This window comes from Cyanidioschyzon merolae, chromosome 20, assembly GCF_000091205.1.
Source record: "Cyanidioschyzon merolae strain 10D DNA, chromosome 20, complete genome".
NCBI classification, from domain to species: Eukaryota; Rhodophyta; class Bangiophyceae; order Cyanidiales; family Cyanidiaceae; genus Cyanidioschyzon; species Cyanidioschyzon merolae.
In genome coordinates, this window is record NC_010146.1 from 394,963 (window position 1) to 416,390 (window position 21,428).

At 54.5% G+C, this 21,428-nt stretch overlaps 7 protein-coding genes across 7 annotated transcripts, besides 5 other annotated features; 3 read left to right on the plus strand and 4 right to left on the minus strand.

Moving 5' to 3' along the window:
• Positions 1-863: part of a sequence feature (repetitive element) that runs on past the window's edge.
• An 8-nt stretch (positions 864-871) lies between these two features.
• Positions 872-1,782: a sequence feature (repetitive element).
• A 2,323-nt stretch (positions 1,783-4,105) lies between these two features.
• CYME_CMT151C (similar to triacylglycerol lipase) lies at positions 4,106-7,156 on the minus strand (the record flags this gene model as incomplete). The annotated part of the gene is made up of 1 exon (XM_005539127.1): positions 4,106-7,156. The coding sequence occupies one exon, from the start codon at positions 7,154-7,156 to the stop codon at positions 4,106-4,108; it is 3,051 nt and encodes a 1,016-aa protein (XP_005539184.1).
• Positions 4,539-5,136: a sequence feature (possible transcribed region).
• Positions 6,669-7,802: a sequence feature (possible transcribed region).
• A 1,907-nt stretch (positions 7,803-9,709) lies between these two features.
• Positions 9,710-10,628: a sequence feature (possible transcribed region).
• CYME_CMT154C (40S ribosomal protein S6) lies at positions 10,346-11,086 on the minus strand (the record flags this gene model as incomplete). Its single annotated transcript, XM_005539128.1, has 1 exon — positions 10,346-11,086. One exon carries the CDS (start codon positions 11,084-11,086, stop codon positions 10,346-10,348), a length of 741 nt encoding a protein of 246 aa, XP_005539185.1.
• Positions 11,087-12,680: 1,594 nt separating this feature from the next.
• CYME_CMT155C (hypothetical protein) lies at positions 12,681-13,505 on the plus strand (the record flags this gene model as incomplete). The annotated part of the gene is made up of 1 exon (XM_005539129.1): positions 12,681-13,505. One exon carries the CDS (start codon positions 12,681-12,683, stop codon positions 13,503-13,505), a length of 825 nt encoding a protein of 274 aa, XP_005539186.1.
• A 593-nt stretch (positions 13,506-14,098) lies between these two features.
• Positions 14,099-14,779, plus strand: CYME_CMT156C (hypothetical protein, conserved; the record flags this gene model as incomplete). Its single annotated transcript, XM_005539130.1, has 1 exon — positions 14,099-14,779. The coding sequence occupies one exon, from the start codon at positions 14,099-14,101 to the stop codon at positions 14,777-14,779; it is 681 nt and encodes a 226-aa protein (XP_005539187.1).
• Positions 14,780-17,022: 2,243 nt separating this feature from the next.
• CYME_CMT157C (small GTP-binding protein of Sar1/Arf family) lies at positions 17,023-17,559 on the minus strand (the record flags this gene model as incomplete). Its single annotated transcript, XM_005539131.1, has 1 exon — positions 17,023-17,559. The coding sequence occupies one exon, from the start codon at positions 17,557-17,559 to the stop codon at positions 17,023-17,025; it is 537 nt and encodes a 178-aa protein (XP_005539188.1).
• Positions 17,560-17,998: 439 nt separating this feature from the next.
• CYME_CMT158C (hypothetical protein) lies at positions 17,999-18,763 on the plus strand (the record flags this gene model as incomplete). The annotated part of the gene is made up of 1 exon (XM_005539132.1): positions 17,999-18,763. The coding sequence occupies one exon, from the start codon at positions 17,999-18,001 to the stop codon at positions 18,761-18,763; it is 765 nt and encodes a 254-aa protein (XP_005539189.1).
• A 1,227-nt stretch (positions 18,764-19,990) lies between these two features.
• On the minus strand, positions 19,991-20,620 carry CYME_CMT159C (40S ribosomal protein S8; the record flags this gene model as incomplete). Its single annotated transcript, XM_005539133.1, has 1 exon — positions 19,991-20,620. One exon carries the CDS (start codon positions 20,618-20,620, stop codon positions 19,991-19,993), a length of 630 nt encoding a protein of 209 aa, XP_005539190.1.
• Positions 20,621-21,428: the final 808 nt, after the last annotated feature.

Genomic DNA, 21,428 nt, shown 5'->3' on the forward strand with positions numbered 1-21,428 from the left:
CATTTGCTCTTCCGTCAGCGGTCCGTATTTTGCTATATCCTCAGGGCTCCTCTGGCACTTTTCCATCTCCACTCTCTGAAGTGTACAACCCAGCTCATAGTGTATATACGATGTTCGGAACTCATCTACAGGTATGGTAACAAAACGCCTTGCGCACTCTTTGTATGTTCTTGTCGTTGGAGCTGGCGTAGCTCCTTTTTGGGTCTTCCAGCGCACCGCCCCATACGCTACTACGAGCCTTTGATTTCATTCTCCTTCAGGGCACTCAACCCATTGAAAAAGTTGGCAAACGCCCGCTACCTCCCACCGTATAGATTCATACGCAAACGAGCCCACCGGGGCTTGGTATACTCCTCCCATAGCGCCTCCCAGTGAGCAACACGAACTTCTATGAATTTCCGAAAAGCTTTAAAGTCCGCTCCTCGGCTCGTCACCTCGCTCAAAGCTTCCAGGTGCTCTTTCATTCCTGAGTTCCAAGTCTCGATTTTCTTCCTCGCATTCATAATACCGGATTCTCGATAGTATCTTGCTCTCGAGAGCCTCAAAAGACGCATGTCTTTCTGACGTAAGTTACCATCAGTCCCATCTTCCGCACACTTTGGTACAGCGATGGTTATGATGTTCGTATTCCCAGGGTCCGCGCCAACGACAAAGTCGTTATCCTGCACCTCCTGCATCGCAAGATCCGCACCCTTCTCATCTACATCCTTCGCCGAGCCGTCTACAAGGTTGTACTTTTCCACTTCCTGCGTCGCAGGATCCGCATCCTTATCATCTACATCCTTCGCCGAGCCGTCTACAAGGTCGTCATCCTCCACTTCCTTCGTCGCAGGATCCGCATCCTTCTCATCTATATTCTTCGCCACGGGCGAAGCCGAGGACGGACCAGGAGGCGAGCCCGACGGCGCTGGAGGCGCAGAAGAACGCGTTTGCCGTTGGCGTGGACTCTGCGAACACGAACATCGTTACCATTGCAGCACCCAAGCGTGAGGAAGATGGCTCTGTCGGCAACTTATGTCAGAAAGACATAAGACTGTTGAAGCTCTCATGAGCGAGATATTACCGAGAATCCGGTATAATGAATGCGACGAAGAAAAGTGAGACATCGAATTCAGGGGTTAAGTGAATTTGGAAGCGATCAGCCGGGTGACGAGCCGCGGAGCCGATATTTAAGCGTTTCCAGAGGCTATGAGCACTCACGCATCTGAAGTCGAGAGCCTTTGGAAAGAATGCACAAAGTTCAGGTGGGCTCGTCTGCGTATGAACCTGTACTGTAGGAAGCAGCGAGCATACGCCAGCTTTTTCATTCAATTGAGCGCCCTCAAGGAGGACAGGAGCCAAAGGCTCGTAGTAGCATACGGGGCAGGTCGATGGATCACCCAAAAAGGGTGTACACCAGCCTCCAACGACAAGAACGTACAAGGAGTGCGCACACCGTTATGTCAAAACACCTTTAGATGAGTTTCGAACATCTTCTACACACCACGAGCTGTGTTGTACACTTCAGAGGGTCGCGATGGAGAAAAGCCAGCGGCTCGCTGACGGAAATGCAAATGGCAAGGAGGGCGAAACTTCGAGGACTACTCGCTTTGGTTAATAAAACTAATGATAGGAAGAAACGAATAGAGTTCCTGGACTGAGACTTTAACGCCGCCATCAGTATAAGGAAATGTGCAGTACTGGAAAGAAGACCCCCGGAGTTGGCGAGAGCCAACTTTGCGAGGCAACCTCCCAAAATGGAGTGATACGAGAAGAAGTTGAAACCAGTAGTAGGTGGCCAGTTGCGGAACGCCGGCACAGGCGTCTGCACATCATTGGGTAGACAATCGGTCTACGACGGACGGTGTGAGAAACGCCACTCCTGTACACTGGCTTTCCAGCGTTTCTCTTTTGCAAGGCGTTTGGTGGTGTTTCCAGAGGCGAATTGTTTATCAAAAACGTCTTCTATCGATCTTCGAAACCAACGTGCTGCTTCCTCTGTGCGGCACGGGGCGTACGCTATGCGCTTTTCTGCTGATTGACAGCGGAAGCGACGAGTCCGGTTACTGCCTTGAAGACTTAGACGCTTTGGAGAGACCATCACGTGGATTGTTTCAGTTTTCTGACCTCCTCCTAACCACCACGCTCGGCTCTCTGTTGCAATGGCACGCGCAGCAGCTCTCATGGCAGCCAAAGCTGAACCCGGGCATCGAGAGAGTGGAAAGCTGCATCAAAGGTGGCGCAAAGCCAAGGAAGCCGGTCATCTAAGCAAGCTTGCATCGCCTGCAGAGCTGCGAGCACTCGTCCAAGCGAAACTGACACCCGAGGAGCAAGAGCGTTTCGGGATGCAGTGTGCAGGGCTGGCCGCCAAGGCACTTGAGGTACTCGACAAGTCGCTTACATCTTTAGAGCAAGACATAGAGAGCGAGTCGTGTGACTGGGAAATAGAATCGGACGCTGCTATGGACCGTGTTGCGAGACGATTCCTTGCCGATCTCGAACAGCTAAAGCAGACTGGCAGCACGCGTCGACTCACCCAACTCAGTATTTGGCGTCGCATCAGTCGCTATGTCTTACTGGCGGAAAGGCGAGCATGAACTGCAGGCTGAAGGCAGTCCTTTTGTGAGGCAAGTCGCGAAGATCGCGGACCAGGCATCCAAGACTCCGGAATACCGCCAGGTCGTTGCCTGCGGGCATCTGGAAGAGCTCGCAGATGCGGCAACTGCAGATGGTGTATTCGGTTCGCAGTCGCGGTCGATGTCACGTATCTTACGTCGCCCAGAAAGTCGGTTTCGACTCTTGCTCACGAAACTAGAGCTTGGTGAGGAGCTCTGCACACGCGACGAGCGGCGTTTGATGCTGGCATTGGATACCTCTGATGCGAGACTTGAACCCGAACGCATGCGCTCGAAGAAGAGGGCACCTGGTGGAGCGCAGGATGGCGCCTCTGCAAAGCGCGACCACGGGAGGTCTGCATCCGTTTCGTCGTCGTCGTCGTCGTCGTCGTTAGAGCCAGAGCACGAGGACGACGTGCACCCAGCGGCCAAGAACGCGTCTTCCGCGAGAAAGAAAAGACGACATCATCGGCGACGATCATCCAACAAAAACGAAACCCTGGAGAATCCTCAGTAAGCTAGCATTTGAGCGAGATTGCTGCCGAATCATCGCCGTGCCCTGGCCCTGTGGATATCGCATGATGCATCGTTTACAGCGTTTCACCCATGATACCGGGTGGTGATTATCGCCGCCGGAATACCTCAGGAATAGATCGCGGATCGTTGGAGGCTACGCTCGCGTCCATCGCGTGTACCATGTGCTGCAAAAGTGGTGCTTGTCTGCAGCTCCACAAAGAGCACATGATCGCGTGCTGTGCTGCGAGCACCACGGCGCCGGCCTCTGTCGGCAAACGCGCTCAAAGGCGTACTCGCGACAAGCATGAATTCAGCAGGAATATTGGCGCTGGTTGAGGCACTACGACTGACTATCGAGAGACCAGTCTCAGCAACCGCAGCATGCGTCGATCACTGGGGCGCAGCTTAAACTCCAGCAGCGATGCGGCCGTGTCAGAGCCAGACCTGCAGACTAGTGGACAGAGCGCAGCATGCCTCATTCTGGATTTCGCAGAAGTACCCGCCAGAGACGCTTTTCAGGGTAGCCAGTGGCGGATCGCGTCTATTTCGCTACCGGGAATTCGGACGGATTCCGCGTCCAGTCGACCGGGGACGGTTCACGCTTTCCACTCGGACGTCAACGCGTTTCACTTTGGCGATGAAGGTGCTGCATTCATCCACCGACCAGTCTGCATGACGATTCGACGAACATGGGGCGGAACCTTTGATGCATACCTCTGGAGCATGATTCGCAGAGGTGTACTTTTTTGCAGGTCGTCGAGGTGGAGCGTGTGGCGAGAGCCACATATTTGAGCGACCTCGCACCGGGCGTGATCCAAGACACCATTCGGCTGATGCTCAAGCGTGCCTCGCGTACCCGACATGTCGTTGCTCACCTTCGTGATGCTGGTGTGCTTCTGTGGGTAGCGCACTTGCGCCCGTTTGCGAAGCGTAGCGGACCTTGAGGACAAGTGGCACGCTCCAGCAGCCATGCGCTTGCATAGGTCATGCATTCATCATGTGATGCTTTCCAAAGCAGCACCTAGGGCGTGGTCATCAAACACGTCGTGGAAATCCCAGAACTGTACATTCCAGCGGGGGTGGTAGCGTCGACACCAGCGCTCAAACCCCTGGATATATGCGGGTCGCAGGTGCGCATCCAAAGAGTTCCGGAACGCCACCATGGACTCCTCGATGATCGAGGGATCCATGAGAATGCTCCCCGACAACGGATCCAGCATCACCTTGACCGGAACATGCTCATAACCCCAGAAAGGCAGTTTCGTCACGATATCGCCGACCGCTGCCCATCGGAATGAAAACGGCACATGTCGCTGGAACGCTGCGGCGAAAGCGCGATTCCCGACTCGAGGCGACCCAAAAGTCACACTCATCACCAGATCCGATGACAGACGCAACGACTGTGAATTCTCAAAACACGTCATATCGAGGGCAGCGATGGTTGCCAGGGCCCCGCCGAGAGAGTGACCGCAAAAGATCACCGGTTTGTGGTTGCAAGATGCACTATCCAAGGAGTTCATCGCACTACACGGTTGCGCTTCGCTCGCATCTGCTGCTGCTGCTGCTGCTGCTGTAGCAGTTTCGCTTCGACACCGCGCTGCGGTCTCTCTACCCACTAAGCTCAGCTGCTGTTGCTGCTGCCCGTGTTCACAACCGCCATGAATATCTGCACTGGACACCTTGGGAAAGCGGTTCGATGGTTGCACGCGCCTATCCAGGCTGGTAGCGACACCACAAGTGGCATCGCCGCAGGTGCTGCTCAAGGGCGCGCAAGCCGCATCCACTGCGGTTGGTGCAGTGCTCGAGGGCTTCGCAACAAGCGGTTTCAGCGTCTCCATTAACTCTTCACGCACGGATAAATAGGCGTGCAAAAATCCACCGTGCACCATTGAAGGCAATCGTCGCCCTATGAGATACGAAAAATCGTCACCAGCCTGAGCGCGAAAATCACCAAAGCGCAGGGAACGGATCCCGCGTACGCTCAGCATATACTGCCACCATCGTCGATGTGCAAAACGGCCTCCAGGATCTAAACCGAGTTCCTGTGACAGGGCATCATCAAGACCGCGCTCTATATCCGAATCGTCCTTGGCAAAGGCCTCCACTGATGCCTGGTGCTTCCTAGTCGAATCTATTTCGCGCTTGCTGTGTGTTGCGGGCGGTATTTGCGAACAAGTCGCAGCCGAGGTGCCGCTACGCCCGGCAGCCAAGGCAGTGGTGCTTACAGCATTCGTCGTACGAGGCATTCGAGTTGTACCGTCGACAGTCGCTTTCGCCGGTGACTCCCGCAACGACCCGCGTTGACCGTGTTTGCTGCAGGCGCTCAAGCGCCACGTATCCTGTATTTGCGGACATTCACGTGCATGCAGGTGCTCCTCGAGAGGAACCCGTCGGACATTCATATCTGTGCGTAAATTTCTGGTGCTTTTGGTACCGCGAAAGCTCACCACAATCCTATCCGCCAAGTCAATGACGAGCACATGTACATCTGTAACGGCGCTGGAGATATGCCGCACGACTCGTGCTTGCAGGGGGTCCATTTCGCCCACACCATAATGATTGAACATCTCTGCATACATATGCGGGTCATGCCACGGTCGATAGGACAGGTACGCCATGTTGAAGATCAAAACATGCGTCTCGAGGACAAGTGAGCGCGAGAGCCAGCTGTCTCCATTTCGCAGTGCTTCCTGCTCAGTCTGGTAGTAGAGGTTTGCTTTGCGCAGCTCTCGCTCTGCATCCAGTGCGTCCGCTGGCCACGGTGCCGCCTGGCTGGCGCTGTGCGCGGACAACTCCCACTCGGAGGAAACGCTCCTTTGTGGGGCTCGCTTTTCTTGATATGCAGCTGGGTCCGGAGCCAGCGCAACGATCCAGGGCAGCCAAACACCCAGCACTGTCGGAGGTAAATGCACATAGAGCAGGAGCACCGACCATGTAAAGAGCATCGCGAAGGCACCACCATTGAATCGTGCAATACCCAGCAACCGCAACGGTACGCCATCGAGGGACGCGTTCGCGCTGGGTAATGGTACCAGGCCCACTGCGATGGTATCGTTTGCAATCAGGAATATATAGGATATCGCAGTAAAGACACGGTAGAAACGAGCACCCATTTGTTTGTGATGACAACAGGTATACGGCAGCTGCTGGAGCACTCGGAAGGTGCGGTAGAGCTCCATGGCAATCCAACCATCGAGGAAAATGCGCATGGTAACCACGAGCGCAAACGTAAGCGAGTAGGCCACTTGTTGTTGGTGTCCACGCATAGCAAACTGAACCAACATGCCCGGCCAGGTGAGTCCTAACGCCGTTCGAGACCAGCCGCAAATGGCTGTCTCCACGGCGGCGATGATCAAACAGAGACCAAATACCACGCGGTTTCGTTCTAGAAACGTGTGGCGATCCTTAATATCACGATAAAGTCGTAGAATAGCCATGGCGTGTCCATAAAAACCAAATATCCAGAACCATTGCCAGACCAGGTCGGAGACATAGAGAATGGCAATCGTGGTGCCGCTCGCTTCCGATATCGTTCGTGCAATATTGCCTATAATATTCATCGTAAAGAATATAAATAGACCTTGTAGGAAGCAGCTGCGCATTTCGAAGGTGCAACGGATCCATCCATACCGATAGAGACGCAAAAAGTAGACGATCGTGAAAGTAAGCTGGAGCACGCAAAAGCAGTACACGACGACGCGGTCAACGAGGTTGAGTGCCGGGAGTGCCGCTTCGAAACGGCGTGCAAACAGACTCATTGCTAGCGTGTAGGTGACGGAGAGCACGATTGCACTGCATAAGTTGAGAATTTGCCAAGTTACCTGCTTCGAGGATAGCGTCTCAAGGAGGAACTTGGCTTCCTTTGGATCGCTTCGAATCTGTGGTGGAGCAAAGAAACTCGACAAACGACTGCGGTGACGTGCACTGCTTCGACGTGTGCGCGTGCCTCGTTCCTGTCCATTGATGAGTTCGCTGCTGCCTCTTAGCGTGCTGTCTCCAAATGTCTCCGACTCGAACGACGAGACGGAGGTACCACGAGCAGCCATGAGGGCAGCGTGCAAGCAGAATTAGAGTTGCATATTGTTCGGTACCCGTGCACTGCAGTGCAGAGTATACGGACCACGAAGCATGAATATGGCAAAGAAGGTTCGTTTTTATGTATGGAGCGGTGCGTATGCGCATCCGCTCACACACGTTCACAAGCCCCAAGTCGGCTAGCTAAGGATTCCTGCACTGCACTGCACTGCCGTTCTTGGTCGTTCGAATTCGCAATCCAGAAACGCATCCCATGCGGACGCTCGAGACGCTCTCTGCTCACCAGCGCAACTCCATGAGGCTCCATTCCTGCTATGCGTATTCGTATGCTATGTTGATGTGTATAGCAGAAGGTCGAGATGTAGAAGCAATGTGCTGTATAGATCGTAGACGAATAGAATGTTAGATATATATTCTTTACTGAACAGTGCAAGGAGGACTGCATTCCTCGTTCAGGTACGGTTCACCACAGTATTCAGATGGACGAGGAAAACTGAAATAAAGAAGCAAGTACATGCGATCCACACCGAAACCAGATATACTCATAGCGTGCTTGCGTTCACTGGTAGAAAAACGACCCGTTGATTACTTTAGGGAAGGGGAAAGCGACGATAATACCCATTACCTCTATCTATTTTTCTCGCCAGCTAATTCGTGTGATCCTGAATGCACTGGCATACAGTCGCGATAAAGTCCTGGTTCATGCACAGCCGTCTTGTATCGAATTCGCAACGACAGCGTTCCCGGAACGTCCCGATCGGTACGAAGCACAGAGACGTAGCTCTGTCTTTTTCAGACGATGCGACTTTCTTTGGCCGAAATGGTCGGGGCGTACATGGGTAGTCGCGGAGATGGAGCCAGCTGTATGTATGATCGAACTTGATGAGAGCGAGGACATCATCAACTGTTTCAGCTGCAGTGGATTCATTTGGCGGCCGCAGTTTCGCTCAGAGAGAAGGCTCGTCGAACAGCACACACTGTACCGAATCATTGAAGAAATTTCCCCTGACGTCTGACGACGTCGTCCGGTTGTACGGCTTGGTATTTCACCATTCCCCTTGCGTTCGAATGTTTGCTGATTCGATCGGGGAATAGAGCTGCTTTTCATTCCTCGATATAATCCGTGGTTGAGCCCCATAGAAAGTGTTTTTTCTATTATGAGACGTTTTTAATGCTCAACGGGGCGAGTCGCTGCAGCGTTCAGCACACATTGGTACCTGGCCACATTGTGTCCTTCGTCTGCAAGCCCTTCTCGCTCCGGTTAGCTCCTCATCTAACGGCATAAAGAAGCGCGCCATTTGAAGAAATAAGAAATCCAAGGGATGAGCTGCGGTGTACACTTCAGAACATCGAGATAGAGAGAAGGCAGCGGAGCGCATCGCGCGATAGAAAAGTACGGAGAGCTGACAGAGCAGTCAATGGTACTGAGTACTCGTGTTCTGGCAATCCTTGCATGGGTGAGTTCAACAAGCGGCATTATATGCGAGGAGTTCGTGAAACGAGACTCCAACGTCACCTTCAGTATCCGACGATATATAGTGCTGAAGAAGAGAACCGAGGAGCTGACGCGATACAGGTTTATGGGGCAGTCTCTCAGACTTGAGGTGTGCAGGAGGAAGCTGACGTCAATAGGTGGTGGTCGGTCGAAAAAGGCTTCACCTCTGCGAAAATTGCTTCGCCCATAACTTGCGTTGGAAAAGCAAAATCGCACACATGAAGACTTTGTGATTTGAACATGCTGTTGTTCGGGAAACAACAAGATGAAAGGCTTGTGCATATGCATCGGATAAGGATTCGGGTTATTTTAGGTACCCTTGTTCCAGCGTGTCGCGAATGATCTTGATTCAGAGGTCGTGACGAATTCCAGCGACAAGGCGTCATTGAAATCACTCTGAAAAGACGACAGAGCATTTGAAAACTGCATATGAGTCCGAAAGTCCTTACTGCTTCTCCTCAAACGCCGAAGTTGACCATTTAAAAAAGTTGGGAAGAGAAAAATGAAGAGCAGCAACAGAGCGACTAGTTCAGAGTTGCATGTGAATCTCGCAGTGGTTTAGTGCAGGTTACCCACTTGGAAAAAGAAGCAGCTTCGTGCGACCGACTGTATGCATCTACTTCGACGCACGCTGAGCGCGGAGAGCTAGGTCGACATGTCCATAGGTATCTTTTACAGCTTTCGATCCTGCACAGCTTCTTCCATTGCAGGTCTGCGGGTACTCGGAGTCAGCTACATGATTAGGTTCGAACGCAAATTACCCTCGATTGGAAAGAACTTCCATGATATCCTTGTGTAGAACGGCCTCTATACAGCAACGCAAAATCTAATGCAAGCTATCCATTTTTAGAAACGTAAAACTCATGATGAAATGAGGCAGCAGGCTGGCGCTCGTCAGCAGCCGAAGCAACATCGAATTCGAGATCCGCAGGCGGCTAGCCTCGGCGAGAACACCCGTTTTCTCAGACGCTGAAATGCGAACCGCTGTACAGCGGTTTTTCGGATGCGACCCGTTGTGCTGCGGCTGCGGCTGCGGCTGCTGTTGGCCGTAACCCTTCTGGTGACGCGCAGTACCGAACGCATGTCTTTGAGAACGATTCTGACGCTGCTGGTTTTGCTTTCCGTATCGGGCACTATAACGCTCCTCGTTTTCGGAGGTCTATTCAAAGCAAAGTATCCTTACTTGGGTGACTTTGAAGGCGACTATGCAGCAACTGCATCCGTTTGTTTCCAAAGTGCGCTTGCTTTCTCTGCGCTTGGAGCAGCCAGTGCGCTTGGTTTGCCGCTTGTTCACTGGTGGTGGGAAAGACGCTTGGCGCGGAGACGGGCGCTGCGGTCATTGGAAGACCCCTCAAAAAGCGCACGTGTCCGCTTCGTTGCTACCTCTTCGTTTTGATACTAATGCGCCCAAGAATCCCTCCCTGTCTACCAACGAGTACAGGGGGCGTGCTAGCTACGTGCGTCCATTCGTATCGCACTTCGTGTCGTGTGGCGAGCGCTGAACCACGCTCTCTCGCGAGGCCATGGACAAAAACGGTAGACTCCTTGTACAAAACTTCCTCGATCATTTACTGATCTTCGTTTCTAAACGGTTCGTATCGAGAACCGCCGCCACGGGAGCACTCAGCTTCGCGAGAGCATCTCTTCGCTATCTCTTCCACGTGTGAGGGCAAAGTGCCTGTCAAAATCTCGGGACACATCTGCATCACACTGCAGCTGACAGCCGTGATTTGTGTAGTGCAGACCGTCGACTACGACTTTCCTTTCGTGACTGGCGGGCCTCGGCTTGTCGCTGAGCGAGGAGCTTTTCGTACTCTGCGGCCTCCGCTTTCGCCTTCAAGGCCCTTGTGCGCTGTACGGCTCGCCGTCGACGCTTACGCTGTAATGACTGCGCGGTCACTAGACGCTGGATTTTGGGAGCTTTCTCGTAGGTCTTCCCCGAGGCAGTCGTCACTTTGCGCCGAATGACATATTTGCGCACGTCGTCGTCCTTGCTCAAGTTAAACAACTTGCGGATTTTAGAAGCTCGTTTCGGACCCAGACGACGCGGGATTATTCGATCCGTTAAGCCGGGTATCTCTTGCTCGCCTTGACGCACAATGGCCAGGTTCACTACGCTCATCTCGCTGCTGATGATGCAACCACGCACGCTTCGTCGCTTTCGCTCGCCATCACGCATACCATAACCCCGACAACCGACGTCTCCCTTGTGCATCAGAAGCCGTACGCGGTTCGGTGTGAGGACACCGAGACGCGCGGGAAACCCTTCCTTGTCCTGCGCACCCATTATGCGCAGGATCGTGCCGCGGAACTCCTCTCCGAGTAACGCTTCGCCATCCACTTCTTGAGCGATGCGCTTATCATAGATGGCTCGCAACCGACTCTCGTCGTCTATTTCAAACTGCTTCTGGCAACCTGTCGCAGGATTCGCGACGTTGAACTTCATCGGACTGGTTCAGAACTGCAGCAACGCGAATATGTTAGGTAAGATAGCGGGCTGCGCACCGGCAGTCGACGCAGTAGCGGCATGCTCAGCGCGCCGCACGACGGATCGCCGATCCAGTACAAGATATGTCATTAAGGAATTAATGTGCCTCCATGAAGTTCGGCTACGCACGCGATTTCAACGAGCGACCACACATGAACCAGGAGGTACCTGGGTAGTCCTGCGAAATGAACCTATGAAACCTCTCTATGAAGGCATTCAAGATTCGCGCGCTTTTGTGGTGCAAGTTTCCGTCCACATGAATAATCTTGGTCAACGAGAGCGTATCGCTTCGAGTTCTCTAGCTTGGGAGACCCAGTTGCGGAAATGACTCGGTACGCAGGAGGCCCTGCCCTGTCGACGACAAGCCAGTACCTGGATTGCATACGGCCATCGGTTGTATTCCGCTCGTGCATCGTATTCAAGTACACTCGTGCAGGAGTTGCGTACCAGGCTTCCGGGTGCTGACATCAAACCTACGCTACACGCATGGCCTCGACATGTGACGCATCACTCGAGTTCCGCGTGAGCTGCCATCACGCGTGGACTGCTCCAGTACCCCTGCGACATCCGCAGACATAGGCATTGCTGCGTGCTATCCAGGGAATAGATAACTGCGTTGGGACGTTGCCCACAGGATACGTGGCTGCACTGAATCGGTCACACAGATCCTGCATCGTCCGGGACTGCAACCGTGCATCGCCGTCGCTGGCCATATGCCTCAGTCAGCGCTGCACGAGCGCCACCGCTGGGCGGCCATCGCGTTTTCAGTGCGCATGGTATTGAGCTCCAGCGAGGAGCGACTGGCGTCGTCGGTATCGCATGTTGCGTGGTGTCTCTCGATACCACCTGGACGCAACATGGAACTCCGAGCGTCATTGGAACCAAACGTTGATATATATATATTGTGCTCTAGGCCGCAAGAAACATTGCGCGTGTTTTGCTATGCTGATAAACGAATTGCTGAGAAGCCCGAAAGCGCGGTGCACGAATGTCTTACCGACATACGGCGACATCGCGAACCGCGTGGACACGAGCAACCAGGCCTTACAAACGCAGCGGCATGATATGGGATGTTGCATCTCATGCTCGATGCTCGGCTCAACAGCGCGTGGCCTCAGACGCCTATTGTTTCCTCGGACTTTAACGTGCGACGAAATCAGAATGACTCGCTACGGGAGTCTCTGGGCGATGAACACTGACAACAACAACGCGACATTCGTGTTTCCATAAACGTTCCGAAATGGACTCTGGATGGTATGAGCGCTCGCTGGACCCTTTCGGAACTCGTCTGCTATGGAAGCGAACACGTGCATCCGCGGGTATCGAGTTCGAGGCATTGATCCAAAGTCGTATGAATCGCGGCCAGTCGGAGGCCACGTGGCCGCGCATCCACGCGTTGCTTGCTCGAGCGTTGCTCCGAGCCCAGCTTGTCGCTGGATATACCCGTGCGGAACACCCGCTTCGAAACCTAGGACGCGTTGGAAGCGAGTCTGGGACTCTGCAGACGCCTCCTGCGTGCTTTCCTGGGTCGTTCGAAGCGATCTTGGTAGAAATGGCAACGCTTACCCCAACGGAAGAGTCTACCAGTGCCCGCAGTCTTCGTCGTGACTTTCGGAATACCTTTCGACACCTCGCTGCCGCGCTTTTTGCAGCTGTTTTATCGGCTTGTGCCGACCATCTGCATCAGTGGAGCCTATTTCCGGTCTCAGTTTCGAAACTGGTCTCTGTTGGAGTCTACGCATCAAGCTGGCTTGTATACTCCTGGCAATGCAGCAGGAAGCCACAGAGGCTTACTTCGCGGCTTGTTTCGACAACGTCGCAACGCCGAGAACTCGCAACCATTGTGGTCCACCGAGCCGGGGAAAGCTTTGGACACACGGCAATGGTTGCCGGACTATTCATACGAACTGCCTCCTACCGGATCATTCTAACTTATTTCGTGATCGAATACGTGGCAACCTGGGCAGGGTTCAGCGTTTGGATCTCGGGACCTCGCTATGCTCCCACGACACCGAATGAAAGCTCGCAAGAGACCAGGCTTGAAAAGGCACCGGCACGCCAGCGAGTATGGCGGCTTTTGGAGTTTTTGAATGGACCCCATGCCCTAGGTGTAACCCTCGGATGGGTGCTCCCATTCGTGCTCGTGACGTATTGCACTTTTCGAGCGACGCGCGTGTCACCGACCGTGCATTCGTCCTCCATGATGGCGGAATTGAGCGCCATCGGGCTCTGGCAATCCGCTCGCATGCGTATCGCAGAGTGGCTGATGTTTGTCGCAGGCGCAGCGCATATGCTATGTATATGCGGCAACGTTCTCATCACCACAATATATCTTGCAACCGTGGAGCCAGATTCCCGGCAGTCGAAGAAAGCGTAGAGATTTGCGCTCTCGCGAGGCGATCGCTTGGATGGGCGCTTTTGCAGTGATGTACACGAGCAGCGATCCCGCGGGAGAACACGATCGTTGCCGCTGGTTTGGATCCTAATCCTCACGACCTGTTACTACGCTTGATATTCATGCGGTTCTCAATGGACCGTCACGTCTTGATATCAAAGCGGATTTGTTGCGTGTGCCGCACTCGCTTGACGGCCGGTTCACGACCCGTAGGCACCAGTGCTGTTCTGGACTTCCATACCTGGATGCGCGCCGCTTGGCTTCTGTACACTCGCTCGCTGACTTTGTCTATAGAGGCAGTGGATCCTGCTCATGGCCGTCCAGATGCGCATTCATGCGCCTAAACATCCGACTGGTTCGCGTTCCTGGGCGTTTACGATCATAAAATGAATACACCCGTGATAAAGTCGCCAGCTGCTCGGGCGATCCCGCCGTTGGCACAGGCGATCCCGGATGTTGCGAACCGCGGCGGGGCGCGATGCAACGTACCCGCGCCCCCTACCGTCCCATTCGTCGTTCTGCTCCAAACTCGTGCATAGACTGGGGGCACTGGTGCTTCGGGGAACCGCGAACCCATGTTTATTCTGGGCACAAGCATACTCCGCGCCTATACCAACGTTTCCGGACGTTTTCGTGGTCGGCACAGGGCAACCACGGCCCGTACGAACCAGTCCGAGTTGCGCGTCCGGCGCTGTGGCTCCGTCAAGTACCGGGCGGCAGCTTCTAGACGTTCCCGCTCGAGCGTGCTTGCGTCCGCCACGGGAGGAAACGCGTCGCACCTAAAAGAGGCCCTACAGGCCGGTGAAACTATAGCCTACGAAGTGGAGCCGGGCACCTTGCCCACGACCCTTCCGGATGGCTTCTGGTACCGCTGCCTCAGCGGCGATGTGGACAACTGCATCATAAACGGACTCGTTGCATACAGTCTCGGCTATGTTTTCGATGGAGAACGCGACGTATGGGAGACTGAATACGTTCCGAAAGAGTGGCTACAAGCTTTTCCCGATGGAGCGCCACCTGACTTTATCGGCTCTTCGAAGAACCACGCCAGAGAGGCAGATGAGCCGGTAAAGCGGGCGATCCAGAAGCTGCAACAGTCGCTACCAAAAGAGTATCGTCAATTCCTTCAACGTCGACTGCCGCAGTTCCATGGATACCAAATAAGCGAGTTGACACCAGAGAAAACTCGACGAGCGCAGTGCATTAACTATTTGTTGGCGCGTATCGACATGCAGGAGAAAGGGCTCCCGCACTGAAAGCCCGATCACGACAGGAGAAAGGCGAATCCCAGCCTCATGCCCAAGCGGGTCATGCGGCGGCGACCTCGTCTCTGTTCATGTGAGAATAAAATATGAACGGATCCTCTAACCTTGGCGGACACGCTAGATTTCAGGTCTGTTCGCATTGTCAACAACTCCAGCTTTTGTGGACCTTTTCTCTGAGTGGTTCTTGTAGATCCTGCGTACCCCCGGCTTTAGATACATCTGTTTCTCTGTTTACGCCAGCTCCGTTGTCAGCAGTCAGACAATGTCCATGGCAATGTAGATGTCCCGATTACGCTGAATCCGGCTGTTGTGGACGCAGTTCGTATATGAACAGAATTTGGTATCTTCGCTTTGCTTGCCATCTGCATGTTCTTTGTATACAGCCTCTGTGCTCCCTACGCAGCGGTGCCACTTAACTGTGATCAGATGTACCCATACACCCATCGTGCCTCTTTTCCAGAAGGCTGCCCTCTGGCACGTCAACGCTGGCCTCATCGCGTGGTACATGCGCTTGACCGGCACAGCGGGGTTTACTGGATGCGCTCCTCCGTTTCCGCGCCCTGCGATCACGGGCTTCCTCTGGGCGATTACTTTGACGAACACACTGTCCTCTGCATTTGCAAATGCACCCTACTCCTATCGACAGAAAAGAGTTGTGAAGCACGAGCTTGTCTATCATGGAACGAGTGCCGAATGGAGATGCCAGGATGGAAAACAGGTCGAGTAAATTCGATCTATCTACGCTCCATTCATGCAAAGCGAGCGCACACTCTCCGCTGGTAGCGATTGTTGTGATGAATAAAGCCAGATTCCAAGAACCGTTCCACGGAAACAAAATATACGAGAGCTTGCGAGCGCATATTACGTTAGAGGCATATTCCTGATGTCGAAGAAGGTTGCATCTATGGCCGCAACAAGAGGAGAACTTGTCTTTCGAACGAAAACGATCATTTGAACAGAGAAGTTCAGTGAGTTCCCGGCATTAGACGGTAAACAAATTTTCGATGAAAGACGTCGATCATTTTTTCAAGTCATGCCAGCGGCGCACAATGCTGCGCCCACCAGTTGCCTCGAAACTGACCGATCAAAACCTCGAAGCATGTGCAATTTGAGCGTACTGCGCGCCAGGAAAGGAGCATCATAGAGTCTTTTGTGTGTAAATCGGATAATGATATCGGCTTTCTTACGAATCCTCGTTCGAGCACCTTGCGAACCAATTTGATTTCGGTGAACTAACGAGTTTCTGCGGCAGCGACAATTCGAAGAAGTGACTCCTTAAAACCACTCAGAATCTTATTACCAAGCATGAATCCCAAGCTTCTATTGATGCACTTCGAACCTCGAGTCCGTATATCTAAGAACAACTTCGGACACGTCTCAAAGCACAAATCCAGCGCGCCATGCAATGCCCCACATTCACCTGACCTAGATGTGTCGCGCAACCGCGTTTCGCGTGCCCTGACCCCCGAGACATCCCGCATCGCCAACGAACGGCTGCGCGCATGCATGCGAGCGTTCCACAAGCGTATCACGCACCGGCAACGAACGCATGCAGCAACGCTGGGACACGTGTTCACTCGAGAAACGCCCCGGGGCGCGACTGCCGCGTTCGGTGCGTTGCATGCCAGAGATTCCGAAACGCTTCCTGGCGCTGCGAGCCGCACGCAGTCTACGCGTTCGCAGTGGAGTTGCTGTCTGGGGTACTCGCGGGCATCCCAGAAGCAATGCATGCCTCCGAACAGCGCACAGTGGTTGCGGAAAACCTCGAGCTTTACAGACTTTATTGACGGTCTGGCTTCGTCGTTGTTGTTGTTGTTGATGATGATGATCGGAGGCAGTGAAGGACGCACCCCCGCGCGCCTCACTCAACAACGACAACCGCTGCGCCCGTGTGCAGCGAACGCTCGATGCGTGCACCGGTGCTGGCGCTGCACGAAGCACTGCGCAAATGCATGCAATGAACGCATTGCCACGAGCCGTGCGCACCTGAACGCACACACTGCGCACCCGAAAAGGAACCAGCGCTGATCAAACTGAACCAGACCGCAACGCTGCACGCGTGATGCGCGGCACCAGCGAACGGGGCCTCGGGTGCGCGCTGGGGAACCCCCGGGGCGCCGCGCGTCGCAGCTTCTCTCGCGTGCTGCCCTGATGCCCCCAACCCGGAGTTCTTTTCAAGCAGAGCGCGGAGGACGTCCAAGTGCATGACGCTGCGGACGACGGTCCTTTCGCGTCTACTTCAAACGCTGTGCCAGCCAAGCGAATGCTTCTTGAAGGCCTTCACCGCGCTCCGCGCTTGTGCCCATAATGGTCCACGTACGCTCCAAATCCGCGAGCCCCAGACGCTCACTGACTTCTGAAACCCGCGCTGCGTCAGGTACGTCCTGTTTGTTAGCTAGAACGAGTAAGACAGCACCCTGAAGCTCTGGTTCAGTTAAAATCGCGTGGAGCTCTTGCTTCGCGGTCAACATCCGCCCTTTGTCTGTGCTGTCCACAACAAAAACGATAGCCTCCTGGTTGAAAAAGTACGATCGCCAGTACGGCCTGATTGAGTCTTGACCACCGAGATCCCAGCACTGCATCTTAAGGCCGTGTACTTTCAGCGTTTCCAAGTTGAAACCCACAGTCGGGGTGTGCTTGAGACTGGAGTCCGGTTCCAGGAGCTTGTACAGGATCGTCGTCTTGCCTGCGTTATCCAGTCCCAGCACAAGAACTCGTACCTCCCGCGTGCCAAACAGGACGTAAACCAGCTTACTGAATAACTGACCCATTCTTCAGACAGCGACACGGTAACCGGCACCTACAGGCTCCCAGCACCCGTGCTCTTGCTTCTTCCTCGTCTTCTTCTATTGCTGGGGCAGCGCTGCAGACGTGGCTCTCGGGGTCGTCCAGCGTCCCGTGTGTCCAGCGACGATAGCGGAACACTGGCGGGGGGCGTGTGCGCCCGTGGACTGCGGATACAAGGGTCCCAAGCGACGCATTCCACGTTCGCGCTGAGTGGCGTTGAGGGCGTTTATACCCGCTTCTGCAGACTCTGGTGGACAGATTCAACCTCCAGAGCGTATTCCGTTGAAAAGGTAGTCTAAAACGGGGAGAGACATAAAGTTGGGCACCAGGAGGCCAGCGACACGGCTCTGGGTACTCAGGGGCGCGTGGAGCAACGCTCTGCAGTGAAGATTTGCTGAACGTGCCGCGGGAACCCTTCTGGAGATGTTGGCTTTCATCCCATCATTCAGCAAAAAGCCGCAGTTAAGCGGTGTAAGAGGAATCGAAACAGGTGCCCATCCGAGCGGCCGGCGACGGAGCGGTTTCTACCAGCGCAGAGCAGGAGTCGGTGCCCGAACGCTGCGCTCCGAGTCCGACGACCCGAGCGAACTCTTCGAAAGAATATCCTTGGATAAGCCCCGGCGTCTTTTTAGAGTCACAGCCGAGCCAGAAACAACCTCGAACGGGATGTCCGCGTTGTCGCCGTCGGCCACGCAGCAGCATAATGGTGACGCTGTAGTTCTCTCGAACGAGCCAGACGCTTTGCAGAAGAGCGACGCCGAGCTCCGAGAAACCATCGAGCGACTCGGGCTTACGGAGGCGATCTTCGGAAACACATCCCAAACGGATAAGCAGGACAAGAACGCAGTTCCGCAACAGGTCAGCTTCGAGGAAATCAGTGCAATAAAGTGCTTCTACACAGCGCTGTTGGCCTGGTGCTTCAGTTGGCTAATGTGGAACGTGATGGGCTATCTGATTGTGAAATTTGAGGCCCTTGGTCCGGTGTCGGACTGGTATGTCGTTCAGCGATTAACAGTGGTCTTCCGAGCGCTTGTCGTCGCGAGTTTTGCGATGGGATCTGGTCTCAGTTTCTTTACGGGTGCCGGGTTGGTGCTTCTCGGCGGTCGCGTGCTCTATAGTCGATCGCAACGGACAGGGCCTACCTCGGAGACGAGACCGGATTCCCGATCTGAAAGCGACGCCCTGTAAGCGAAAGACGCCTCAACATGTCAACCGAATGATGGAATGCATCCTCAGTTACGGGGACACGGTGAACGCACCACCAGATCATAGAGCTGGGTTCGTCGGGCAGCGCCGTCACCACATTCGCCCGAATACTCAGAATGGTACGCGGTGCGGTTCCGCTTCTTCTGATGCGTTCGATGCATCCTTCAAAAGTCGTTGAAAGAGCGCACCAATGGCGCCTCGGTATGTCCATCGACTCAGAAACCGCCGCATCACATGCTCAATATCACCGCGGATCATGCCCGTGGCTGACTAGGTGTCATGTACACCACGGATACGTTGCCTCGTAGACGGATTCAGAGGCGCTTCGCTGGGCGACGTATTTTTGCGGCAGAACCGATGGCAGTCACCAGATGTTCCCGAATACGCTCGTGCGAAAAGCCGGCAATCAGCGAGTGAGACCGCCGTTCAAAGGTTTCTGTTTTTCACTGGCTCCAGCTCAGTGTTCCCATTGGGAATAGCGGGTCAATCGATGCTGCCACCATTCGGATGCGAGGGTGCGAGCGCGGCGAATGGCCAACGCAAGACCCCCGCTGCGACGCTCGATGCACCGTCACCGCAATGTCCACACAGAGACAGCACCGCTTCGCCATGGCGCTGCTGACGTTCGCTTCAGGTCCACCGAGCAAACATGCGCACTACCCGAAGCGAGCCCGGAGCTGCGAACTTGTCGTCAACGGCATCGGGCACCCTAACCTGAACGATCATTTTTAAAGAGAGACAGAGATCTGGTGTCGCCGTCTTGCACGACGCGCTCGATCCAAAATGCACACGACGATCGACTGCGGACAGCATCGAGCACAAAGTGCCAACGCTCGCTACTACCAACCGCCTCCGCCTAGTGGCGCCTGTCAAGTCTGGTCTGTTCGGTACTCTGGATGCCAGCGAGGCCGCTCGTTCAACAACTGCAGTGCTGGTTCAACGAGTGCGCCGCTCAGCGTTCGCGACTCGTCCCGAAATACGGAAAGCGTTCTATTGCGATACCTCGCTCGCGGTTTCAAAAGGAAACAGGGACCTTGTTTAAGTGTGCATGATAGCAAGTCCGGAAAGCATCAATACAATCGCAACGATGCTTTCGGTGTTTGATCGAGCGCGGCGAAACGAGGCAGGGGCGCATGTACATCACCAGCCACCGAGCGCTCACTGCAACCGTCACGCAACGCACCGTCCTCGCGAGCGACATCCTCAGTTTTACTTGGTCTTCTTCCTCCTCTCAAGTTTCTTTAGATAAAACTCGAGCTCCTTGCCCTCGAGGATGTAGCCGTCAGCACGGCCACATTGCCCCGGCCGCGATGCAATGCACGCCAGCAAGCGACCCGAGTTGAATTGATCCTCGAGTGCTTTCTCTAGTGAGCGCTTCGCCTGTCGTGCTGCCAGCTTTGCCAATACGCTAGCACTGCGTTTCGCTTCCGTGGTGGTGCCGTCTGTGGCGTCTGCAGAACTTACCGCTTTCTTGCCCAGATCAATGCCGTAATGCTGAAAATACCACGTACGGAACGGTGTTGCATCGATGTGGACAATGGAGCCTTTGACCAGCGTATTCGTGCGCACCAGCTCGTTATTGCTTGCGTTGTACACGACGCCAAGGATGCGCGTTTTTCGCGTCACACACTCCGACGCCCAGCTGTAGTTTCCCATCTCCAGCCGGAGTGCTCGGAACTTGAAGTGACCGCCCCGCACACGCAGCGGGCGAACAAGTTTCGGCCCCAGACGAGTGTTCGCCGGTGGCCGACCAAGCTCATACTTGCGCTTTTTCCGATGGATCTTACGCTTGCCGCCCGTAAGCCGGCGTTTATGGATCGAGTCACGCGAGATACCCATGGTACTTTGTCAACGCAGGTGCTTTTGCACGGATGAGAATGGTGCACAGCCGTATGACTCTTGCGTCACACCCCAGAAATAACAGCGTGCCTGGATTCGTTCAAGATTCGGAACAAGGTGACGTTTCGTCAGCGAGTCCCGGTTTAATGTGTGCGCCTCACGTACGTTGCACGTGAACGTAGTTCCCGGACCCGCGCTCGATCAAGTTCTGGTGTGTCGCTCGCGCCTGAACAGGTTGATGTTTCGCGGTGCGTAGCTTGTTATATTGCAAGGCTGTTAACACTGGGCGTCAACCAAGACAAACCTGCGCACAATCGGTATCAGGGTCAACAGGCTGGTCTTCTGTTCGCCTGACAAGAGCAGTAGCAGCATCTACCCAGGCGATCGGGTGTACCGCGGGCAGCGAGACGACGCCGCGCCCGCGTCTCTCGGCGTTGCCATTTCATCCGACATGAAACAATATTGTAATATAATGCTTTTATATGGAATCAATGGACACAATATGTTGGAGCGCGGCGACAATCCGCCCTACCGCAGTGCCGACTCGCGCCGCACCAGCGCCGCTCTACCGCCTGCACAAGTCTATCGTACCAGGAACGTGTCTATCCACGAACGTCAGTGTACTTTTCTCGACAGTCGCGGCCGGTGCTTCTGGGTCCTCGAACCCGTATCCTTGTGTACGACGTCGGTTTTGGTAGACGGATCGAGTGAGTACGGCTGGGTGACGGTGACGCCTGTGAGGTCGGGTGCTCGTCGTCGGCGACGTCTCTGTGCCTGACAGGGGCGGTGGTGAGCGCGACTGTGCGCA